General features: G+C 43.9%; 1 protein-coding gene across 2 annotated transcripts; it reads right to left on the bottom strand.

The window, feature by feature from the left end:
• Positions 1 to 431: 431 nt before the first annotated feature.
• Wrap53 (WD repeat containing antisense to TP53) lies at positions 432 to 17,509 on the bottom strand. 2 transcript variants are annotated; one of them, XM_005332820.5, is made up of 10 exons: positions 16,130 to 17,509; positions 15,917 to 16,015; positions 15,579 to 15,690; positions 2,695 to 2,783; positions 2,410 to 2,500; positions 2,170 to 2,302; positions 1,322 to 1,530; positions 1,062 to 1,165; positions 785 to 919; positions 432 to 693 (listed from the first exon to the last, which is right to left on the bottom strand). In XM_005332820.5, exons 1-10 carry the CDS (start codon positions 16,531 to 16,533, stop codon positions 447 to 449), a joined length of 1,623 nt encoding a protein of 540 aa, XP_005332877.1. In that variant the 5' UTR covers positions 16,534 to 17,509; the 3' UTR covers positions 432 to 446. The 2 variants fall into 2 exon arrangements, with proteins under 2 accessions (XP_005332877.1, XP_040125302.1); XM_040269368.2 differs by having other exon boundaries at positions 549 to 693; positions 790 to 919.
• Positions 17,510 to 17,566: the final 57 nt, after the last annotated feature.

Here is a 17,566-nt window from a genome sequence, read left to right as displayed (position 1 = left end):
TGGTCCCTCTGCTGCTGGATTATGGTAAATAGTGTAGAGTGCAAGTGAGCTGGTGTCTTGTCTGTCACCGTCTACACAGTCTCACACAGTCACACCCAACAGTCTGACACTGAGCTCCTGCCACTCCTGTTCAGCCCAGCTCACCCTGACCCCTGCTGCCCCCACCTTGAGAGTTAGATTTCAAACAGGTTTCCCCCCTTCAGTTTACCAAGTTGCCTAGCAACCAGCCAATTGATGGCATGAGGCCCCACCCCCACCCACTTGACTTCACACACAGCTCAGTGGCTGGATTGGCTCCCTTCTAGACCAACCTCTCAACTCCTGGTTTCATATGCCAGTCCCCAAGGCTGCTGGACAAGGAAGCCCACTAGTCACCCTATCCAGCACCCACCTCTGTCACAACCTCCCAAACAGATACAAAGACTCCAGTATCATATAAAATCTTTTTATATAAGTTCACTCCCACTTCCCTCAGTCCCTCCTTGTCCCTTCTCATCCTGGTGATCATCAGGGATACTGGGATCTGGGCCACCCCCACACCACCAGAGCTGAAGCCGACATTCCAGGTGGACGTGTCGAAAGGAGAGCAGGGGGAGGTCTGGCTCCTGTTCCCCTTCATCCCCACTGTCAGTGGGCTCCGGAAACACACGCTGACCAGAGGCAGTGGCCAGCAGAGGCAGGCTAGGGTGTAGGCTGAGGGAGAGACACAGGATCTGTAAGCACCTCAGAGACTCACCTCCCTCCCCAACCCCAATCCCGAGATCCCTGGAAGTGAACTGAGGACCTCACTCCATTGGTGCAGTCCTTCTGGGGCAGAAAACTCAGCACAGGCTCTGGACTCCCATCCTTGCCAGTCTCACTGATGTTCCACACAGAGACAGCCCCGCTAGTGCTGCCACTTGCTAGGAACTGGCCGCTCCTGAGGGAGAGAGATTTGTTGACATACAGGCATCACTCCTGGGGCAAGAACCCCTCACACTCAGAAGATGGGACCCTTAGCTGGTCTCTGCATCCCTGGGGATGGTCAGGGCCTTCCACAGGAAAGGACCATAGTCACTTACGGGTCCAGATCAAAGTAGATGCGCTGATTGGTGGTTACCTCCCGACTCAAGGACCAAAGCGGATGACCAGGCTGCCGGAGGTCCCAGCAGAGGAGCTCAGCATCCTAAAGACATAGACCAGGAACCTAGAGTGTCTGTCCCCCAATATCACACAATGTCCCTTCCTCCCTCATGCTTGGCATTCTCCAACTCCTGCCCTACATCCTCACTCCTGCTATACTGTCACCCACCTGCTTGGGTTCTCAGGTTATGACTCCTACCTTGCGGGCTCCTGAGAAGAAGCGGTTGCCATCAGGGTGAAAGCAGAGGTGGGTGATGCCCCCTTGATGCCCTCCAAGCAAGGCAAGATGGGAGCCATCATCCCAGGCATACAGGCCCAGGGAGCGGCCATAGGAGCCACAGGCATAGAGGGGCTGGGCTGGGCTGAAGGCTATGCAGGAGATGATGCCACTCTGACCTTGTTTTTTTGCTAAAGGGAAGGAGACACAAAGTGAGGGAGAGGGCAAAGAAACATGGCATTTATCAGGCTAAGCAAAAGCCTATCTGTCCCCTGCCACAGCACCAATATACTAGGACTCAACATCTCCCTCACTCTGTTTGTTACAAGCAATAGAAAAACTGATGTATTCCAGATCCTTCTATTCCCCCACACCAAAGGACCTAAATGTCCAAGGCCCCCTTCTTCCTTCTCAAACCTCATTTTTCCTAGAAGGGTCAAAGAGCTAAAGGCCTACAGGAAATGAATTTGGCTTCGTCTCAAATTTTCTAGAGGGCTGGGGATGTAGCTCAGTGATAGAACACTGGCCTGGTACCCATGAGACTCTGGGTTCCATCACAAGCAACACAAAAATAAAATTTAAAAATTTCTAGAGATTAGAAAACTTTTGGTGCACAGCTAACAGCATAGGCTCAGGAGTGAACTAGATGGATGACCTTGGCAAAGTTTCCTGAGTCTATTTTCTTCTCTGTAACTGCACCACTTACCTCCCAGGACTAAAGTGAGGATAAAGCAAAACCCACAAGTGGCCTCCTGGCTCCCACAAGGCCCTGACGCTGGCAGCATACCTTTCCCTTTCTTCCTCCCTTGGATGGGGGCCCAGGTGCTTACCAAATGTGGCTCGCACCTCACAGTCTCGGCCAGGTCGGGATGTGGAGAAGACTCGAACGGTCCGGTTGAAGCCACAGAAGAGTTGGGAGCCATCCGGGGAGAAGCAGAGTGAGTGGGCTGCCGTCAGCTCATCCTGGGGGCAGGAAAAGGCTGAAAACAGGCCTTGCCAAAGCTCAGCTGTCCTCAAGGAAGGAAAGCTGGCCCCAGACAGGTGCTGGGGCTAGGCAGGAAGGTCTGTACCAGGTGGTTGTAGGCACGAAAGGAAGCCCGGAGCTCTCCAGTGAATGCATCCCAGATGTGAATTGGGTTCTCCCGACTGCTGCTGGCCACGCTGAGAGAGACATGGACACTGAGGCCCCAGCACTGTCAAAGGAAGGGGAGGAAACCAACTGACCAGCCCTCTCAGCTCCCATTTGAAAAGCACAATGAGCCTTCCTCCTCCCAATACTCATGGAAGCCACTGACTCTTAGTAGAGGGCCCCTTTGAAACTGGGGTCTGGGGGGAGAGCAAAGAACATCACTTACTAGGAGGTGTCTGGTTGGGCTGAAGACATCAGCGAATACCAGCAGTAATCATATATGGTATCACCCTCCATCATTCGAAGGACAGGGGCCTAGACCGAGACGGGAAAATGCCAAGATTACTGACAGGGGAGTCAGAGGCTCATGCCTCTATTGGGTTTATGGCAGAGAAGGAGACCATGTATTGGCATGAAGTAAGTAGGAGAAGACAGATAGAGTATACACAAAAAAGGAATTTTTATCTCAACGTTCCAAGGTTGAACTCAGCCTCTAATGTCAGAATCAGACCACCAAAGCCATACGAATTCGTGCCTTTTAAAAACTTACAAGGAGAGAAACAAATTGAATACTCCAATCCAGAGACAAAGAATCAACCAGTAATAGAAATATTTGGTAGGCACCTATGAGCTGCCATGCTATCCTTTAAAAAAATTATTAGTGCTGGAGATATAGCTCAGTGGTATAGCACTTGCCTGTGTGCCACATGTGTAAGGTCCTGGGTTTGATCCTCAGGACTACAGAAAAATAAAAATTAAACAGTTCAAACATGAAGTGTTTTTGGTTTTGTTTTTTGTTTTTTTTTTTAATCCTGTGATTTCTCCACCCAGCTTTAGAGGGGGAAAAAAACACATTAAAACTCCTTCCCTCAGAGGTAAACATATCCTGAATATATCATTCTCATGTATTTCTTTAGGCATATACTCATAAGGAAAAAACAGTACCTAGTATTACAGTGCATGATTTTAAGTTTAATATATTTATTTTTGGGGAGTACCAGGGATTGAACTCAGGAGCACTAAACCACTCAGCAACATCCTCAGCCCTATTTTGTATTTTATTTAGAGATAGAGTCTAATGAGTTGCTTAGTACCTTGCCACTACTGAGGCTGGCTTTGAACTAGCTCTTCTCCTGGCTCAGCTTCCCTAGCTGCTGAGATTACAGGTATGCACCATTGCACTGCTCACTTAAGCTTAATATTAATGGCATAACATGATATGCATTCCTGATTGTGGGGAGATTAACCAAATGACACATTTTCCTCTAATTCATGCATTTGCATTGCTGCATGGTACTCCATTTTTGAATGTACCTAGATTGAATCGATCCTCTCCTGCTGCAGTCATTGAAGATTTTCTATTTTTTTACTCATATGCTTTAACATTCTAAAACACATATGGAAGGGTTTCTCTACTTTCTGCTAAAGAATAAAATTACTGGCCTTTATACTATAAATTTTGCCAGCTTGTTGAAATAATGTCAAAGTTTTTTCCCCAAAGTGCTCATCCTTATACAGCAGCAGCATATAAGAATGCCTGGTATCCAGCAGCTGGGGAAGCTGAGCCAAGAGGATCATGAGTTCAAAGCCAGCCTCAGTAACTTAGCAAGGCCCAAGCAACTCAGCGAGACCCAGTATCTAAGTTAAAAAAAAAAAAAAAGCACTAGGAGGGCTGGGGTTGTAGCTAGTGAATAGAGCGCTTATCTAGCATGTATAAGGCTCTGGGGTTGATTCTCAGCACTGCATAAAAATAAATGAATAAAATAAAGGTCCATCAACATCTATAAATAAATAAGTAAATAAATAAAAGCACGCTGGGCATGTGGCTCAGTAGTTGAGCGCCCCTGGGTTTAATCCCCAGTACCAAAAAAATAAATAAAAAAATAAAAAACAACTGCCTGGTATTCTTTTTCCTCTTGGCATTGCCAGTTTTTTTTTTTTTTTCAAATTTTCTCAGTTTGAAGGCTGTGAAATGGTATTTTGTTATGCCATAAATTTACATTTCCATCATTGCTATAAAGTGAGATTAGATTTTTTTTTGTACTGAGGATTTAAATAAGGGGAGCTTTGCCACACGTTTTTTTTTTTTTTTTTTGAGACAGCGTTGCTGAGTTGCTGAGGGATCTCACTAAATTGCTGAGGCTAGCCTCAAACTTGTGATCCTCCTGCCTTTGCCTCTAAGTCCCTGGGATTACAGATATACACGACTGCACCATTAGACATTTCTCTCTCTCTCTTTTTTTGCTATTTAGGTATATCTTTTCATAAATTTTGCCCATTTTTCTAATAGGTTGTTGTCTTTTTTTTTAATATTTATTTTTTAGTTTTCGGCAGATACAACATCTTTGTTTGTATGTGGTGCTGAGGATCGAACCCAGGCCACACGCATGCCAGGCGAGTGCGCTACCGCTTGATCCACATCTGCAGCCCAGTTGTTGTCTTTTTCTTACTGATTTGAAGGAAATCTTTAAATAGTCTTGATACTAGTCTTCATCAGTTATTTGGTGACCCTCAGGGTGACATCATCTAGCTATGACTTCAGTTTCTACCCCATCACTCTGAATCTATAGATAGCTGCCTGGTGGACAATTCTATCTGAACATCCCACAGGCACCTCAAGTTCAATTTATCCATCATAGCTCTGCACCTGCTAGTCTTCCTAGGCCTCATACCCAGTTTTCAAGTCTGGAATGTGTGTGCCAGTCTTGACCACTCCTGGCTCAACCTACAACCAATCTGCCAATTCTTCCTCCAGGTTTCAATCTGTTCTCTCCCTTTGTTCCCTCTCCCAAGATCGCATTATGAGCTACTACTGCCTTCTTGCCAGCACTTCTGCAATACTCCATGTGTCCTCTGGTCCTCTCTGTACCGCATGTTCCAACCTGTACATCCATTCTCCACACTCACAGCCCAGCAAGGCCCCTGAGATCTTATGTAAATTGGATTCTGCAGTATCATCCTCTTACTTAAAATGTTTGAATGATTCCTTGTAGTCCACCCCCTTATAAAGACGTTCATCACTATGCTTCTATGCCAGACCCACCTCTATCTACTTACTCCATTTAAAATTTCCATGTACCACCATTTTGACTCACAGGCCCCAAAAGAAACTACCTCACCACACTCTCAACCTGCAGGTTTTCACATATACTAGTCTCCAAGTCTGGACTATTCTTCCTTCATCTCCTCATAATTCCTCCAGATTGAATGCTCATCACTCAGGGCTCTTAGATGTTTCTTCCTCTGGAAGCCTTCCCTAAGCCCTCAGGATGAGCTGGCTCCACGTTCCTTCTGTGCTCCTCACTCTGCATCGTCCCTGAGAAGTGGGGAATCACATCTGCCTTGCTCACCACAGTCTCCTCAACATCTAGTGCATAATCAGCAGTTAGTAAATAATATTTTTATGGCATATGGAAACAGGAGACTGTTTCGGCAACATGAGGCCCAAAATAATAGGACTTTGAATTAAAGCAGTCAGTGGATTGGACAGAAGTGGATGGATTAAAGATTAGATGGACTTAATGAGATTTGATAATTAATTGGATGTAGGAGGTTAGGAAAAGCAAGATTAAAGGATGAGACCCTAGCTTCTGGCTTGGATACCTCAGGATATGAAGATGGCAGAGAACTTGAGGACAAAAGCCAAGAGACTAATGTCCTTGATAAGTGAGAGAGAATCAGATAGCATATGCCTCAAAGGAAAAGATTTTGCAAAAAGGAAAGAACAATTGCCTGGTTGGATGTGGTGGGGCATGCCTGTAATCCCAGTGACTCAGGAGGCTAAGGCAGGAGTATCACAAGTTGGAGGCCAGCCTCAGCAACTTACCAAGGCCCTGTTTTGAAATAAAAAGGGCTGCAGGTGTGGCTCAGTGTGTAAATGCCTCTGGGTTCAATCTCTGGTACACTCCCCCCCCCAAAAAAAAAGAGCAATGGCCTGGATTTAGCATTTGGAAATGAGAACACCCTACTCCGAACCTGAGAGATAGAAGGCAAAGAGAATGCAAAGCCTCTGTGGAGAGGGATAGAGGTATAGTGAAGGCCTCCTGCAAAAGGAACAGGGTAGAGCAAGTGCTCAGAGAATTGGAACGTTAAGAAAGAGAATCCAAGAAAGCTCTGTGAAAGGATACAAAAGGTAGAAGAACTGGGGAACTATGCTGGGAAGAGGAAGAGTGTGTGTGTGGAGGTACTGGAAACTGAACCCAGGGGCACTTTACCACTGAGCTACATCCTCAGCTCTTTTTATTTTTTATTTTGAGACAGGGTCTCACTAAATTGCTAAGGCTGTCCTCAAACCTGGAATCCTCCTGCCTTGGCCTCCCAAATGACCGGGATTATAGGCATGCATCACTGCGCCTGGCCATCTCTCAGTATCTGTGGGGCTTTGGTGCCAGGAACCTCTAGGTACCAAAATCCACAGATGCTCAAGTCCCTTCTATAAAATAGTGCATATGTGCACTGAACCTACAAAAAACCTCCCATATACATTAAATCATCTCGAGGCTGCTTATAATACCCAATACAATGTAAATGCTATGTAAATAGCTGTTATACTATGTTATTTAGGGAATAATAACAAGGAAAAAAATCTGTACATGTTGAGCACAGCAATGTTTATTCTTTTCTAAATATTCTAGATTTGTGGTTGGTTGAATCCACAGATGTAGAAGGTCAATTATACCCCAAAATGTCCTTACAACCATACATTGCTAACAGCAAATAAAAAAGTTAAAGCTTTTGAAAACAAATTGACTATATTACAAGACATTTAAAAAAACATGTATATTGCTGGGTATAGTGGCACATGCCTATAATTCCAGCAGCTTGGGAGGCTGAGACAGGAAGATCTCAAGGTCAAAATCAGCCTCAGCAACTTAGCAAGAGCCTGCCTCTAAATAAAATTTAAAAAGGTGCTGTGGCTATGGCTCAGAGGTCAAGCATGCGAGTGTGAGTGCGCGCGCGCGCACACACACACACACACACACACACACACACACACACACAATCACAAAATGTATATTGATGCTAGGGTATTTCTTACCTATAATATTCTCCTTAAGAAAAGACTCTCCCGGGCTGGGAATATAGCTCAGTTGGTAGAGTGCTTGCCTCACATGCACAAGGCCCTGGGTTCAATGCTCAGCACCACAAAAAAAAAAAAGAAAGAAAGAAAAAGAAAACACTCTCCCTCTGCATGAGGCCAAGTTCAATTCCCAGCACCAAAAAGAAAATATCCTCCCTCAAAATATATAACGATATTTACTCAAGACTAATTTATGATATTAAAATTCTGGAAATAACCCAAATGTCCAAAATGGAAGAAGAGGTAAAAAAAAAACTATCAAAAGCACTCAATGCAATATCACACACCATTAAACACAATAACTGTGAAGACTTGACTACCATGAAAAACACTCAGGATATGATTGCTCAAAGGAAAAAAGCAGGATACAAAACCATTTACCATAGGATTACAACCACATAAAAGGCTCCAGTACTTGGACAGAGCTTAGAAAGAATGTAGAAAATTTTAAAGGGCTAAGTTTTGCAGAGTGGTAGATAATGATGACTTTTTCTTAACATTCCTGTTTCTCCAAAACACATGTGTGCAATAAATACTCAACCTCCCACATTTCCAGAGTCTCTTCTAACCATCTCTACTGGAAACTACCTCTCCACTCCTGATTTCTTTCAGGTTGCCTGCAACCTGACTCCCTAACCCTGAGACATGATCAATTTCTGTTCCAGGAACCAGGGCTTCTAGTACTTTGTACAAATTATCTGAAACCTCCCATCCATGACTTGCATATTAGGTAAGCATTTAGGACCAGGCCACTCCAAAATAGGCACCATTCTTTAATTTGTTTTTGTATTTACATATATATGTATTCATTCATTCATTCATTTATCCATTCATTAGCAGTACTGGGGATTGAACCCACGGCCTTTCACAATAAGCTACATTCTAATCGACCTTTATTTTATTTATTCATATGTGGTGCTGAGAATCGAACCCAGTGCCTCACACATGCTACACAAGTGCTTTGCCACTGAGCCACAATCCCAGCCCCTCCGATCATTTTTATTCTTTTTTTTTTTTTTTGTACTGGGGATTGAACCCAGGGGCACTTTAACACTGAGCCACATCCCCACTCCTTTTTCATTTTGAGACAGGGTCTCACTAAGTTGCTTAGAGCTTCCCTAAATTGCTGAAACTGGCCTCAAACTTGTGATCCTCCTGTTTTACTTTCCCTACCAGTTAGGATTAAAGGCGTGTGCCACCATACCTGGCTCTTTTTATTCTTTACTTCAAGACAGTGTCTCACTAAATTGTTGAGGCTGGCCTTGAATTCATGATCCTCCTGCCTCAGCCTCCCAAGTCCCCAGGAGTACAGGCATATACCACTGCAGTAGCCAGGGACCCCTTCTTTAAGGAAGGCATCAAGATCCACCTTCTTCTGCCATTAATTTTAAGCACTGGGTCATCTAGAATTACTTCCATCTGTACATTGCTCAACATACACCCTCATCTGTCCCAATCCCACTTTTTTTTTTTAATATATATTTTTAGTTGTAGATGGACACAATACCATTATTTTATTTGTTTATTTTTATGTGGTGTCAGGGATCGAACCCAGTACCTCATGCATGCTAGGCAAGTGCTCTACCACCGAGCCACAGCCTCAGCCCCCCAATCCCATTCTTCCCAGCCCTCTCAAATCCTTAGGCCAGGGCCTCTGACATTCTTACTCAAGGATGTAAAAACTCCTTCACTTCTCACCTTCTCCCCAGAATGTTCCATTTGCCCTGCTGGATTTGCCTGGCCCTGGCTGTCCTCTGTGGCCCTCAAGCTGAGATGGCATTACTGTTTATCCCCTTGTCAAAGCATGCCGCAGTCCGGCTACAGCAAACGAGCAACTTGTGTACATTGATACAGCAGGAGTGGGAGCCATTTATTGTAGGACAGGAGCGGTATTTATACATTCCACACAGCTTATCTTAGTTAGCATAAACTAGATACATCAGTCAACCAATAAGGAATCTCCACACTTAATGGCTCGCTGGCGTTACTTCACAAACCACTCCCTCTGGCATTTTGCCAGGCGCCATCCTGACTTGTTTACAGACTCTAACAAAAACACACTTCAAGGATAGGAGATGGGTGGATAACTCTTTGCTTCCCACTGTCACTTCCAAATCTTCCATTGTTCCAACCCCAATTTCTCCACAGTCCTTGCCATTAGTCTAGCTATCCACTTTCTGTCATACACCCCTATTTCCTGAGACTTTCCTTCCTGGTTTGCCATCTTGCTCCCTACATATCCTCCTGTTACCACTCTTGGTGATTTCCATTTCCACAGAAGCCTATTAATTTGCTGTCCCCTCTACCTGACACAGTCTTCCCATGGGTATCAATTTGGTTTATTTCAGGTCTCTGCTCAGCTGTCACTTTATAGTGAGATCTTCTTTAACTTTTTTTTTTTTTGGGGGGGGGTTGGGGAGGTGTTTATTAGGAATTTAACCCAGGGACACTCTACCTCTAAGCTATATCCCCAGCCCTGTTTTTTATTTTATTTTCAGACAGGGTCTCCCTAAGTTCGCCAGACTGGCCTCAAATTTATACTCCTCCTGCCTCAGCCTCCTGAGTGGCTGGAATTACAGGAGAGTACCACCATGCCCAGTGATCCAGTCCTTTTCAAAGGTAGGCACAGTGGCACACACCTGTAAATTCAGCAGCTTGGGAGGCTGAAGCAGGAGGATCACAAATTCAAGGCCAGCCTCAGCAATTTAGCAAGGCCTAAGCAACTTAGCAAAGCCCTATCTCAAAATAAAAAATAAAAAGGGCTGGGGATATGACTCACTGGGTAAGAGCCCCCTGAGTTAAATCCTTGATACCAGGGAAAACAAAGTTACAATTCACTCTTCTAATCCTCTTCTCTGTTTTACTCTCCATGCCATCTGTTAGATACATATATTTTACTTTGTTATTTCCTTTTTCTTTCTTTCTTTTTGAAGTATTGGAGACCGAAGCCTGGAGTACTCTACCACTGAGCTATATCCCCATCCATTTTTAAATTTTTTAAAAAATTTGAGACACAGGGCTGGGGATGTGGCTCAAGCGGTATCGTGCTTGCCCGGCATGCGTGCAGCCCAGGTTCGATCCTCAGCACCACATACAAACAAAGATGTTGTGTCCACTGAAAACTAAAAAATAGATATCAAAATTCTCTCTCTCTTAAAAAAAAAATTTTTTTTGAGACACAGTCTTAAGTTGCCCGGCGTGACCTGGAACTTGTTGCTCTCCTGCCTCAACCTCCCTAGCTGCTTGGGATCACAGGTATGTGCCTCTACACCCAGCACCTCATTATTTATTTTCTGCCCATTTCTTTTTGTTGTTGTTTTCCACCTTTTTTTATTGTGCATTATAGTTGTACATATTGATGAGATTTATTATATATCCATATGTGCATACAATATAACAATATAATTTGGTTACTGACCCTTTCTTGCACTAGGATATAAGCTTTACAAGGAAAGGGACTTTTGTCTGACTAGTTCTCAGCACCCAAAACAGGAACTGGTATATAGAATATGCTCAACAAAAATGCATTGAAATAGTGGTGGTCTATAATCCCAGCTACTCAAGAGGTTGAGGCAGGAAGTAGCAAATTTGAAGCCAACCCAGGCAATTTAATGAGACCCTTACTCAAAATAAAAAGTTTTAAAAAAATGGGGCTGAGGTTGTGTCTCAATGGAGAGTGCTCACCTAGCATGTGTGAGGCACTGGGTTCCATCCTCAGCACCACATAAAATGGGGGTATTGTGTCAAACTACAACTAAAAAAAATAAAAAATATATAAAAAAAATTCTTTAAAAAAGAACTGGGGATATAGCTTAATGGTAGAGCATCCCTGGTTTCAATCCCCAACACCACACACACACACACACACACACACACCAGGGGAAGTGGCACACGCCTGTAATCTCAGTTACTCTGCAAGCAAGAGGATCACAAGTTCAATGTCAGCCTATGCAACTTAGAGAGACCCCATCTCAAAATAAAAGGACCAAGGGATGTAGCTCCAGGGTAGAGTGCTTGCCTAGCATGCATGAAGCCCTGAACTCTATACCCAATAAGGGGTGGGTGGGGGGATGCATTGAACAAATAAGAATAAATGGATCCATCAAACACATGGGCCTGTCTCACGCTTCACTTCCCAAGCAATCACAGTCATTGCCCTGGTCTATATCAAGCCCTGGGTTTGTCATAACTGAGATAGCATACCTCAACTTCAGTCTCTAACCAACACCTCCAACCCATCTAGTTAATTGGCTCTGCCATTTCTACCATGACGCTTATTCAACTTCACCAAAAACATATTTACATATTTCTAGTTTACCATGACAAGCCAACCCCTGAGGACACCCTTGAGATATCCTTGTCTTTCTCTCTTGGCAAACCCCAATCAGACTGCCCTCCTCTTTCATGCTTACATACAAACGACTACTAGGCTTCACTGAATAATTGCTATATGCTAAGCACTTTTTAAAGCACTTTACATTAATCCATCATTAATTCTTTTAATTTCCAAAACTGTGAGGTGGGTGCCATATCCTCACTTTACAAAGAAACTACCATCATTTAATCTGTCAGGAAAGATATACAACCACACTAACTGGCTTCACTTTTATTAATGGATGACAACAGTTAGGTGAGGTTGGCACACACCTGGAGTCCCAGCTACTTGACAGTCTGATCAAGAGGATTACTTGAGCCCAGAGGATCAAGGCCAGCCTAGACAACATAATAAGACCCTGACTTAAAAAAAAAAAAAAGGAACAGCCAGCTGCCTGCAATCCCAGTGGCTCAGGAGACTGAGGCAAGAAGATGACAAGTTTATAGTCAGCCTCAAAAAGTTAGTGAGGCACTAAGCAACTCAGTGAGACCCTGTCTCTAAATAAAATACAAAAAAAGGGTTGGGGATGTTGGGATGTAGCTCAGTGGTTAAGTGCCTCTGGGTTCAATCCCCAATATCAAAAAAAAAAAAAAAAAAAAACCAGCAACAAACCTCTGGCAGGCACTGTGAAAAGAACAGTAAAACCATCTTCAACTTACAATGGTTCAAAATATGATTTTTTATCTTTATGATGGTGCAAAAACATGCAGTATCACGAGTGAAAAAACACAATCCACCGTGTGAAACTGTGATGTTTGGTAACATTAGGTGTATTAAATGCATTTTCAACTTACAATATTTTCAACGTATGAGAGATTATCAGGATGTAACCCTTGTCAGTCAAGGAGCATCTATACTACCACATTCCTCAGTAGTTTGGATTTTCTACTTTCTAAGACAGATTATTTCATGCCTTCTGCTCTCTCCACACAGGCCCTCTTCCTTTAGCTAGAGACCTCCCTTTATGCTTCACTGAGAATAGAGAAACCAAGAGATAGGAATATCCAAATCTTCTAATCACCAACCAGCTGCCTTTGAATGCTCTACCTTTCTTCCTATGAAGAGGAAGGACACTGTATTTAAGCCAACATCGCCATTGAGCTCTAAATCCTGTCTTCACTGAACAACTCAGAAACTTTGTTATCCCCTCTGTCTGCTACAGCATTGCTATGGTTTAAATGTGTTTGCCAAAAATTCATGAGTTCACAACTTAAACCCCAATTCATGCAGTGATGGTATTTGGAGGTGGAGTCTTTGGAAGGAAAACAGGGTGACAGGAGGTCATGATGGTAGAGCCTCCGTGATAGAAATTAGTGACTTCATAAGAAGAGAAGAGGGACCTGGGTTTGTATGCTGCCATGTGATGTCTTCCACCAGGCTATGACACAACAGAAGACTCACCAGATGTGATCCCTTGATCCTGGGTTTCCCAGACTCCAGACTGTCACAAATAAATCTTTCTTTATAAATTACCCAGTCTCAGGTATTCTGTTGTGGCAACACAAAACAGAATAAGACAAGCATCAATTCCTTTCTCTCTGCTGGGTTATTCCTGACATCACAAAACACCCAATAAACCCTCTAACCCACAATCCCTTTGGTCACATATCTTGGCTCCCTTTCACAGCAAAACTCCAAATAATTGTCTGTTCTTTTCCTTCTATCACAATAATCAGTTTCTGCCTCCATTGCTCCTCTGAAAGCACTTGTCAAGGTCACTAATATCCTCTGGTCAGTCTCTCCATTTTTTTCTTTTTTGGAGTACTGGAGGATGAACCTAGGGATACTTTACCACTGAGCTATATCCTGAGTCCTTTTGAGACTGGGTCTCACTTAGTTGCCTGGGATGGCCTCCAATTTGCAATGTTCCTGCCTCAGCCTCCTGAGTCACTGGGATTACATGTGTGCACTACACCTGGTCTCTTGTCATTCTCTAAGTCTACCTCACTCCATCTCTCAGCAGCATTAGTTATGATTGTTTCCACCTTTATTGCTTCTCCTATACCTGGGCCCAGATGCTGGTGCACCCAGGGCTCTATGTAGGCCTTCTCCTCATTCACCTACTCTCTCTCTAGAGAATGAATCCATCCTCAAGTCATGAGATGCCATCTAAAAATATTCTACCACTTCCTAGAGTAAATCCCTGACCCCATTTTTTCCCCTTAGGATTACATCTCCCATTTAATATACTTAATACCCCTTGACTTCTATCTTCAGATCTATTTTCTCCTTTGAATAAAGTGTTCTACCAACCACCCAACTGCAAAAATCTAAACATCAAAAGCTGCAGTTGTAGCTCAGTTTGCCTAACACGAGTGAGGCACTGGGTTTGATCTTCAGCACCACATAAAAATAAGTAAAATAAAGGTATTGTGTCTATCTACAACTAAATATATATATAACTTAAAAATCTGAACATCACCTTTAAATGTTTCCTTCTCTGTACCTCCACATCCAATGAATCTTCAAGTTTTACAAAATACACTTCAAATCCATCTACATCTCTATATCCCTCCTAACATGGTTTCACCAGCTCACCATAATCTTTCACCTGGATTAGGTGCATCCTAGTGAGTCTCCCTGATTCACTCCTGCTCACCCTAAAACCACTCACTTCTCTCTTCTAAAACTTTCCTATTGATTCTCAAACTCCAAAAGACCTTCCCAGAAGACCTCACATGACGTTGCTTCTAGTCACCTCTGCATACTCACCCCACTTTCCTCCACACTGATATTTTTTTCTGTTCTATGAACATAAAAAGCTCTTTCCCAGCTCTGGGTCTATTTATAATACTCTTGCTTCTTCCTGGAAAGTTCTTGCCCTGGCTCTTCATCTGACTGATTCATTATTCTTTTCAGATCGCAGCTCAAATATCTTTTCAGAGAGCCCCTCCCTGACCACTGTCTCTAAAGTGGAATCTTCCAGTTGGTTTCTCCTGGTTCTGTTTGCTTCCTTCAGAGTATGCATGTATGCATTTATTTTAGAGGCAGGGTCTCACTATGCTGCGCAGGTTGATTCAAATTCCTATCTCAGTCTCCCAGAACATTTATTTTAATCTGTTATGATCTTGTTTATTTATTGGTTTACAATTGCAAATCATACACAAAAAAACCAGCTCTTCATCTATCATGTTCAATTTTTTTATCATTTCAGCACTACAGTGACTAACATATTAGTAGTTATTCAATAAATATCTATAATAAATTAAACACTGTCACAAGAAATCTACTACATTCTAGAGAAAACAGATATTCCTGACTAAAGAAGGGTCAAATACCCTCTCTCTCTCTTTCTTTAGTGGAGGGGTTTCTAGGGATTGAGCCATAAGTGCTTTACCACTGAGTCACACATCCAGTCCTATTTATTTATTTTGAGACAGAGTCTCACAAAGTTGCTGGAGCTGGCCTTCAACTTGTGATCCTCCTGCCTCAGCCTCCAGAACCACTGCAATTACAGGAGTGTGCCACCATACCCACATACATCTCTTAAAATGACTTCAAAATTCAGGGCAAAAATGCTACATGTGAAAATTCGTAGAGGAGGGAAAGTACTATTTGTGAACAGAAAATTTGTGGACTATACTTTCTTCATCCATATGAAGGGTTTAAATGTGCAGTGTCTCCAAAAAGGAACAGAGTTAGATCCTACCCTTACCATTTCTGTGTATTCCACTTGCTCTCCCTCATTATACAGCTCTGGGGGCAGGTTATAAATCCGCAGGATGTTATCAGCACTATTGGTCAAGATGCAGGAACCATCTGGGGCCCTAGAAATATAGCAAAGAGTTAGGAAACTGGACAGACTTATGCCTTCCAAGTATAGGGTCTACCTCTGTAGTAAGTAAGCCCCTGAGTCCTTGTAAGACACAAAGTCATAGAAAAATTTTAAGCTCAAATACTCTGAGGGATTCCCCTCTTGTGCCCACCTCTAGTGGATCCTTTCCCCAGACAAGTGTGGTGTTTTCATCTCTCTGCCCCATTGTCCTTACTTACCACTTACAGCCTTTCAAGAAGTTCTCAGGTTGGGTGCTAAACTCAGACCAGGAACCACTGAGAAACCGAGGTATCCGGGAGAAGCTGTAGTTCCAAGTGCTGTAAGGAAGATGAAGGAACAAACCTGGGTCGCTGAAGCAAAGGGGAAATGCACCTGGAGAAGTGAGCACACACTTTCACTCTCCTTAGATGACAAAGTCAACTACCACTTACGTGTCTTCCTCATCCTCTGGAGCAGCTTCCTCAGACACGCCTTCCATGGCTTCTTCAGACCCCAACTCCGGAACACTCATTTTTTCTGCAGGAGAGCTAGCATTTTCATCAAGTTCTTGCTTCTTGATTTGAGGACTCAACTCATGAGGAGTATCAAACTCGGTTTCCAAGGGAGTGGAGAGAGATGCTGGGTTCTCCTCCCCCAGCTCCTGGGTCGAAGCTGAGCCAGCCACGGGATCTGGGGACCTCTGGGGCAGATCATCTCCACCAGGTGGCGGTGGTATAAATTCAGGGTCTGTATTTTTATCCATCGGAGAAGCGTGGGGAGAGGGACAGGCTGGTACAGGGGCCTGGTCTAAAGGAAGGCTGTCTGGAGCCAAGAGTTGCTCCTCCGACGTCTTCATGCTGCAGAGGAAGCGCGGCAGACATTGGCCTAAGCCGGGCAACTCTCTACTGCCTATGGACGGCCCGACGCACAGGACTGCCGGAACTGCTTCAAAGTTCTCAGGGATCAGAAGTGGGGAAACCCACCAGTGCCTTCTTTCCTTTTCCGTGGGGGAGGCAGAAGACCCCCGGCCGGCGAGAACAGAAGGACATCAATAGTAAAGGCACAACTCTGCTAAGAACCCTGGGCCGCTCCGCGCCTCTTGTTCTCGCGGGACTTGGGCCCGGCTTCCGATTGGCCTTCGGAATCCCGGATCAGATTTCGCGGGCGACCCACCGAGAGATAGGATTCGCGTACGCATCAAGCCTTAGGAATCCTAATAGCTGCAGGGAGTTGTAGTCTGAACGTTGCGTCTGGGCGAGAATGCCTGAGCTCTCCTTAACCGTCCACCACGGTAATTCTTAAAGCACCTACCCGCCCTCGCCTGCAGAGAGCGCTTGCTTCAGGTTTTGCATCTCATCCGCCCAATTCCTCAGGACCTCTTCATTCATTCGACAAATATTATCAAGCTCTTAACTTCCTACACAGCACCATACTAGGCATTGGAGAATACTGCAGTAAATAAGATAGCTAACAATTCTCTACCCTAAAGTCGATGCACAAATGGGTCTTTTCAGTGATAAGGGCTACGAAGGAAATTAAACAAGATAGTGTAATATAAAGTCTCCAGGGGAACACAGTAGACTGAGATATTAAGGAAAGCCTTCCTAAAAGGTGACATTTTAGCTAATGACGAGAAACGATCCAGCTAATTCTGAAAGCTCAGTATTCCAGGCCGAGAGAATGGCAAATGCAAGTTTTCTTCCTTCCACCCTTTATACTTGACACATTAGCGGAGTCCTGCAAAATTTCTACCAATTCTGCCCTCACAACTCTTGCTTGTATTACTTTCCTGCTCCAAAATGTCAGGAGCTACAACGCGAATCCTGACTCTCCGCATCCTCTCCAACTCCTTCGATCCGCCTGCAGGCGAATTACTTGCCCTTACTTGT

The sequence above is a fragment of the Ictidomys tridecemlineatus genome, chromosome 3 (assembly GCF_052094955.1).
Source record: "Ictidomys tridecemlineatus isolate mIctTri1 chromosome 3, mIctTri1.hap1, whole genome shotgun sequence".
Classification (NCBI taxonomy): domain Eukaryota; kingdom Metazoa; phylum Chordata; class Mammalia; order Rodentia; family Sciuridae; genus Ictidomys; species Ictidomys tridecemlineatus.
This window is presented reverse-complemented; position numbering and strand designations above follow the sequence as displayed.